The 7,500-nt window shown below is 40.0% G+C and overlaps 1 protein-coding gene across 1 annotated transcript in view; it reads right to left on the reverse strand.

Moving 5' to 3' along the window:
• The window catches only part of LOC119575693 (ras-interacting protein RIP3-like), an 8,600-nt gene that overhangs the window by 266 nt on the left and 834 nt on the right, over nucleotides 1-7,500 (reverse strand). The window contains exons 2-5 of the mRNA XM_037923323.1: nucleotides 1,255-1,586; nucleotides 712-1,184; nucleotides 429-621; nucleotides 1-304 (exon numbers count right to left, since the gene is read on the reverse strand). The exon at nucleotides 1-304 is cut by the window's left edge and continues 266 nt beyond it. Of these exons, the coding sequence (XP_037779251.1) occupies nucleotides 1-304; nucleotides 429-621; nucleotides 712-1,184; nucleotides 1,255-1,586 (1,302 nt within the window). The remainder of the gene's footprint in view (nucleotides 305-428; nucleotides 622-711; nucleotides 1,185-1,254; nucleotides 1,587-7,500) is intronic.

Consider the following 7,500-nt stretch of genomic DNA (forward strand, 5'->3'; position numbering starts at 1 on the left):
TTGCCTGCTGTTCCCTGTTGTTGCCTGCTGTTGCCTGTTGTTGCCTGCTGGTGCCTGTTGTTGCCTGTTGTTGTCTGCTGTTGCCTGTTGTTGTCTGCTGTTGCCTGTTGTTGCCTGCTGCTGCCTGTTGTTGTCTGCTGTTACCTGATGTTGCCTGTTGTTGCCTGTTGTTGTCTGCTGTTCCCTGTTGTTGTCTGCTGTTGCCTGTTGTTGCCTGCTGCTGCCTGTTGTTGTCTGCTGTTACCTGATGTTGTCTGTTGTTGCCTGTTGTTGTCTGCTGTTCCCTGTTGTTGTCTGCTGTTGACTGTTGTTGCCGGCTGTTGCATGCTGTTGCCTGCTGTTGCCTGTTGTTGTCTGCTGTTGCCTGTTGTTGCCTGTTGTTGTCTGCTGTTGCTTGTTGTTGTCTGTTGTTGTCTGCTGTTGTCTACTGTTGCCTGCTGTTGCCTGTTGTTGTCGCTCTTGCCTGCTGTGCTGTTGTTGCCTGTTGTTGTCTGCTGTTGTCTGCTGTTGCCTGTTGTTGTCTGCTGTTGCTTGTTGTTGCCTGTTGTTGTCTGCTGTTCCCTGTTGTTGTCTGCTGTTGACTGTTGTTGCCTGTTGTTGTCTGCTGTTGCCTGCTGTTGCCTGTTGTTGCCTGTTGTTGTCTGCTGTTGCCTGTTGTTGTTTGTTGTTGTCTGCTGTTGCCTGTTGTTGTTTGTTGTTGTCTGCTGTTACCTGATGTTGCCTGCTGTTGCCTGTTGTTGCCTGCTGTTGCCTATTGTTACCTGCTGTTGCCTGCTGTTGCCTGCTGTTGCATGTTGTTGCCTGCTGTTGTCTACTATTGCCTGCTGTTGCCTGTTGTTGTCTGCTGTTACCTGTTGTTGTATGTTGTTGCCTGTTGTTGTCTGCTGTTGCCTGCTGTTGCCTGTTGCCTGCTGTTGTCTGCTGTTGCCTGTTGTTGCCTGGTGTTGTCTGTTGTTGCCTGCTATTGCCTGTGGTTGCCTGCTATTGCCTGCTGTTGCTTGCTGTTGCTTGCTGTTGTTGCCTGCTGTTTCTTGCTGTTGCCTGCTGTTGCCTGCTGCTGTCTGCTGTTGTTGCCTGCTGTTGCCTGCTGTTGCCTGCTGTTGTCTGCTGTTGCCTGCTATTGCCTGCTGTTGCCTGCTATTGCCTGCTGTTGCCTGCTGTTGCCTGCTGTTGCCTGCTGTTGCCTGTTTTTGCCTGTTGTTGCCTGCTGTTGCCTGCTGTCGCCTGTTGTTGCCTGCTGTCGCCTGCTATTGCCTGTTGTTGCCTGCTGTTGCCTGCTGTTGCCTGCTGTTGCCTGCTGCTGTCTGCTGTTGTCTGCTGTTGCCTGCTGTTGCCTGCTGTTGTCTGCTGTTGCTTGTCTGCTGTTGCCTGCTGTTGTCTGCTGTTGCCTGTTGTTGTCTGTTGCCTGTTGTTGTCTGCTGTTGCCTGTTGTTGTGTCTGCTGTTGTCTGTTGTTGTCTGCTGTTGTCTGTTGTTGCCTGCTATTGCCTGCTGTTGTCTGCTGTTGCCTGCTGTTATCTGTTGTTGCCTGCTGTTGTCTGTTGTTGCCTGCTGTTGTCTGCTGTTGCCTGCTGTTGCCTGTTGTCTCTGCTTGGAGGCCGATAAGAGAGTTTTTCGACGCGGTTAATCATCTCGGTCACAATTATCTTAATCATCCAGGAGGAACGAAAGTAAATTGCTGTAATTAACAGTCTTCTTAAGTGACAGTCACGAGGAGGAACCCGACGGACCCTAATGCCTGTCTGTCTCGCCGGGTCTTCCATCTTCAGGAGGCCATTTATTTGTGCCTGTCTATCTATCTATCTTTCCGTATGTCTTGCTTGTCCACTTGTGTGTCTATCTGCTTCGCTATCTGTGTATCTGTTTGTTGGTTTGTCAGTATTTCTTTCTCTATCCGTCTCTCTCTCTCTCTCTCTCTCTCTCTCTCTCTCTCTCTCTCTCTCTCTCTCTCTCTCTCTCTGTCCTTTCTCACTCACTCCCTCCTCCCCCGCCCCCTCTCTCTCTCTCTCTCTCTCTCTCTCTCTCTCACTCACTCTCTCTCTCTCTCTTCTCTCTCTCTCTCTCTCTCTTCTCGCCCCTATTCCCAGAGGACAAAGGTTGTTTTATGCCTCCGTCTCAAGAGGAGAAAGGTCAGGAGTGAAGGAGGTGAGTAAATATGAGTAAAGGGAGGAGGAGGGACTGAAGGGGAGAGGAAGAAAAAGAGAGAGAGAGAGAGAGGAGAGAGAGAGAAGGACACTGAACATACGAGGCTAAAAATAAAGAGACAGAGAGAAAGAGAACTACGATACTGTGCAAAACACAGACAAACAGACAGATAAATGTAGACACAAACAAATACCTGAGAAATGCAAACAGACGTAAGACAAAAACGAGAGAAATAAAAAAAGAAAAAAACAGACCAGTGAGAAATATTGACAGACGCAAGACAAACAGACAGACAGATAAACAAACAAACAGATAGGGGTTTCAAAACGTAAGAGAATCGCAAAGTTCGGCCCAAGATGAGCGCTTCAGAGGGCCTTTGTGTGAGATTCATTGAGAAGTTGTGTACGCCGGCATCTTGGGGAGAGGGGGGCGGGGAGGGGGAGGGGGAGGGGGTGTACAAAGGTACTTAAATTTTTGAAGGTACAAGGGAGGGAGAGAGGGGAAGGGGGGGGTAGAAGGAGGGAGAGAGGGAGGGAGGAAGGGGAAGGGAGTGGGGAAGAGAAAGGAAGGAAAGGAAAGGGAAGGAAGGAAGGAAAGAAAGGAGAGAGGAGAAAGGGAGGGAGGAAAGATGAGGAGTGGGAGGAAGGAAGGAAGATAGGAGTAGGAGATAGGATACAGGAAAGGTGAAAGGAGAAAAGGGTTAAACAGATACAAGGAGAGAAGATCTGAGTGAAAGGAGCAGAGGAGAGAGCCACCGGAAAGTAAACAAATCCCGAAATAATAACCAATAAATCACGTAATAATAACCAATAAATCTCGTAATAATAACCAATAAATCACGTAATAATAACCAATAGATCCCGTAATAACAGCTAATAACTAATAACCAATAGAAAACAACAGCAAGCGATATTCCCTAAAAATAATAATAATAAATAAATGAATGAATAAATTTAAAAAATGAATAAAAGAATAACAGACAGTACAAGTGAATCATAAATAATAAGGCAGTGTAAGAACATTCAGAAGATTGCCTCCACCTCGACACCCACGAAAGACAGACAAACGCAAAACAGACACGCAAAAAAAAAAAAAAAAAAATGCAAAACAGACACGCAAAAAAAAAATGCAAAACAGACACGCAAAAAAAAATGCAAAATAGCCCTAAACCAAACACGGGAAAGACGCAAACAGACCCGAGACAGACCCTCGAGAAATGCAGACAGACACAAGACAGACTAAGAAGCCTACGAGGAGAATAATTAAGCGAGGTTAATCAATGTCTTGACTCGCTCCATCCGACACTGCGAGATCCAGTTCCAGTGAAGGTCCTTGAGGAGTAGATTAGCACTGATTATAACCCCTAATGTTGTGCTTTCCCGGAGTGATCAGCAGTTTCCCGGAGTGATCAATAGTTTCCCGGAGTGGTCAGTAGTTTCCCGGAGTGATCAATAGTTTCCCGGAGTGATCAATAGTTTCCCGGAGTGATCAGCAGTTTCCCGGAGTGGTCAGTAGTTTTGAATAGATTTTGTGTATGTCTTTGTAGGTGTTTAGTGGTATTTGATACGATTCACAGTGATGGGTTGGTTTCAGAGGGAGAGAGGGTGGGAGAGAAGGGGTGGGGGGAAGATAGTGAAAGAGAGAGAGAGAGGAGAGAGAGGGAGGGAGAGAGAGAGAGAGAGAGAGAGAGAGAGAGAGAGAGAGAGAGAGATTCTATCTAATCGAGGAAAAGGGTTCAGTGAAAGAAGCATTGTTCTTTTGTGGCATTATCTACGGAAATGTCCCTAAATATCAACTGGATGACAGACAGAGAAAGGCACACACACACACACACACACACACACACACACACACACACACACACACACACACACACACACACACACACACACACACACACACACAAAGAAACAGCCAGGTAGACAGACAAAAAGGGAGAGGGATATAAACTGAGAAATTGAAATAGTAATAATAGTTAACTGAAAAAAACGTTTCTTAGAACAGGAACACTCTACTACAATTATTCACACCCTGCTGCTATATATTAAGAATTCGTATATTTCCTTAAAATGTAAACATTTTGTCTTGATATATCTAATTAACAGCCAAAGTTGGACTGAAAGAAATATAATAAAGGGGGTTAAAAAAAAATAAAAATTAGAAATTAAAAAAAATAATAATAAATTTAAAAAAACAGTAACATTGTCATTTGCTTTCGTAAGGAAATTTATTTTTATTAATACCTTCAAATTACTGAAATCTAGGAAGAGAATTAACAGGCCAAAACCTATGCAAAAAAATATATATAAATAAATAAACAGATAGATAAAATAAGATAAAATAAATAACATAACAGACGTCACAGTGATTTATTTATCTATAAGTCCCAAAAGACAGAGAGAAAAAAACACGCATTTACAATAAACGACAGAATTTTCCCATTAAAACTAAAACTTTGACCACACACTACAGGAATCTCTTCACCAGAAATACCTTGACTGTGTTTTGTACGTTACCTTTTTTTTCTTTTTTTTTACGGGCACCAGAAAATACCTCGATTATCTTTTATGTTTATTTATTTATTCATTTATTTATTCTATGTTTATTTATTTATTTATTATATAAATAAAGTTACTTTTATTTATAGATCGTGTAGAGAATGCGTGAAAGAGTTCTTTTTTTTTTTTTTGTTTGTTTGTTTGTTTTTGTTTTTACCTTCGTATTTTCTTCTTTATCTTCGTTTTTTTGTTTTTGTTTTTGTTTTGTTTTTGTTTTTTTACTTAGATTATAGATCGTGCAGAGAATGCAATGAAAGATTTTGTGTGTGTGTGTGTTTTCTTTTTTTCTTTTTCTCTTTACCTTTGTATCTTCTTTTCTTCGTCTTTTTTTTTTTTTACTTAAATTACAGATTGTGTAGAGAATGTGTGTGTGTGTATGTGTGTGTGTATGTGTGTGTGTGTGTGTGTGTTTGTGTGTGTGTGTGTGTGTGTGTGTGTGTGTGTGTGTGTGTGTGTGTGTTTCTTTTCTTCTCTTTATTTTTATCTATTTATATATAAATATACTTTTTTTTGTATCGTGCAGAGAATGTGTAAAGAGTTTTTTTCTCTCTCTCTTCTTTTTTCTGTTTTTTTCTTTTTGTCTTCTTTTTTTTCCTTCTTCTTCTTTCTCTCTCTTCTCTCTCCCCTTTTTTCTTTCTCTTTGTCTTTTTTCCCTCTCCTCTCTCTTTCTCTCTTTTCTTTCTTCTCTTCTTCTCTCTTCTTTCTTTTCTCTCTCTCTCTCTTCTCTCTCTCTCTCTCTCTCTCCTCTTCTCTTCTCTCTTCTCTCTCTCTTCTTCTCATCTCTCCTCTCTCTCTCTCTCTCTCTCTTCTCCTCTCTCTCTCTCTCTCTCTCTTCTCTCTCTTCTCTCTCTCTCTCTCTCTCTCTCTCTCTCTCTCTCTCTCTCTCTCTCTCTTCTCTCTCTCTCTCTCTCTCTCTCTCTCTCTCTCTCTCTCTCTCTCTCTCTCTCTCTCTCTCTCTCTCCCTCTCTCTCTCTTTCGTCTTCGTATATTTTTTTTCTTCGCCCATTCTTTTTTTTTCATTTCTTTCTCTTTCGTCTTCGTATATTTTTTTTTTCTTCTTCTTCTTTCCCTTTCGCTTCGTCCATTTTTTTCCTTTCCTTCCGCTTCCATTTTTTTTCTTTTTTATTATTATTCATCTGTTTCTTCTTTTTCTTTCTCCTTTGTATTTTCTTATTCTTCTTCGTCTATTTCTTCCTTTCTCTCTTTCTCCTTTTTTTTTTTTTTTTAGTCTTCTTATATTTCTTCTTTTCTCTCTTTCTTTTTCGTCTCTTTAATTCTTCTTCGTCTATTTCTTCTTCCTTCATGTTATATATTTCTTTATATTCTATTTTTTATCATTTCTTCCTATTCCTCTTTCCTTCATTATACTCTTCCTCTCCTTCGTTTTCACCGTATGGAAAAAATAGGGTTTGTTTTTCTTCCCTTTTTTTCTTTCTTTATTGCATTTCTGTTCTTCTTTATTCGTATAGTTCCTTCTTTCTTTTATTCCTTTTCTTTTTGTCCTTTCCTTCTTCTCCTTCTCCATCTTCGTCTTTTTTATACTTCTCTTTTTTTTCTTATGTATGCATGTTGTGTGTGTGTGTGTGTGTGTGTGTGTGTGTGTGTGTGTGTGTGTGTGTGTGTGTGTGTGTGTGTGCTACTGTATACGTTTGCATGATACATGTCTATGCAAAAATACGCATACACATAAACAAATATATCCACACGTACTTTAAATACCCAATCTAAGGCAATAATCGTTGCAAACAAACTTCACATTTTCAAGAAACATCAGATTTCCAACTGCTGAAACTATGGTGATTAAGGCCCCTTGCACGACTTGGCGCTGCAATGAAGTTCCTGGGATTAACTAGAGGGCTGAACTTGAACTGAAAGACCTGGAAATCACTTACGGAATTCTCTGTTAGTATTTTTAGTTAAACGACATGCACTGGGAACGTGACTGATGCGATTAACAACAATGACAACACTGATTCAGAATGCAAATTAATAACGATGACTAACAACACTAACTGACTGAACTAACGTTAATTTACAACAACGAGTGACAGAATAACAGTGTTAATTGATAACACTGACTAACAAAATAACTGGTTGACTCACCAAACTGACATCTTGAATAATAGTACGAACTGCCAACATTCTTTACAGCATGATTAACAACTGTAACTAACAACAAGACAGGAATATTTAACTGCTAATCTACTTAACAACATAACTTCAGACATGACAGACATGACAAACACCACCATAGAACATCCGCAAATTGCAAAATCCACCCATTAACGATTAAAAAAAAAACGTTAATAATGATATGATAACAAAACCACGTTCATGTCATTCCTCTGCCCAATTATCGTGATGAAAAACAAAGCTTGCCGATATGATTTTTCTATGCCGTTGTATGACATTCATTACCAGATCATAAATTGTGTTCGAGTCTAAATATAAAAGGCAGAATACGTCATGAGGTTGTCGAAAATATTCATGTGATGTTCTCGTGAATTGTAGACGACAGAAGCAATGTTTATTTACAATTATCTTTTTATCAAGCTGAATCATTCAACAGGTCATTAATGTACAACTAATTACGACAGTGGTATCATTAGTTACACGTGTCAATGATGATAACTATATCATATTAGAGTATAATTATAATGACACTGATAACAATAACTAAAACAAAACTGATAATGAAGATAATGATAATAGTAGCTACATGAAGATGATAATAGAGAGAGGGAAAATAATGGAATAAAAGTAATAATAATGATGATAACAACAACAAGAGTAATAAC

The sequence above is a fragment of the Penaeus monodon genome, chromosome 1 (genome assembly GCF_015228065.2).
Source record: "Penaeus monodon isolate SGIC_2016 chromosome 1, NSTDA_Pmon_1, whole genome shotgun sequence".
NCBI lineage: Eukaryota > Metazoa > Arthropoda > Malacostraca > Decapoda > Penaeidae > Penaeus > Penaeus monodon.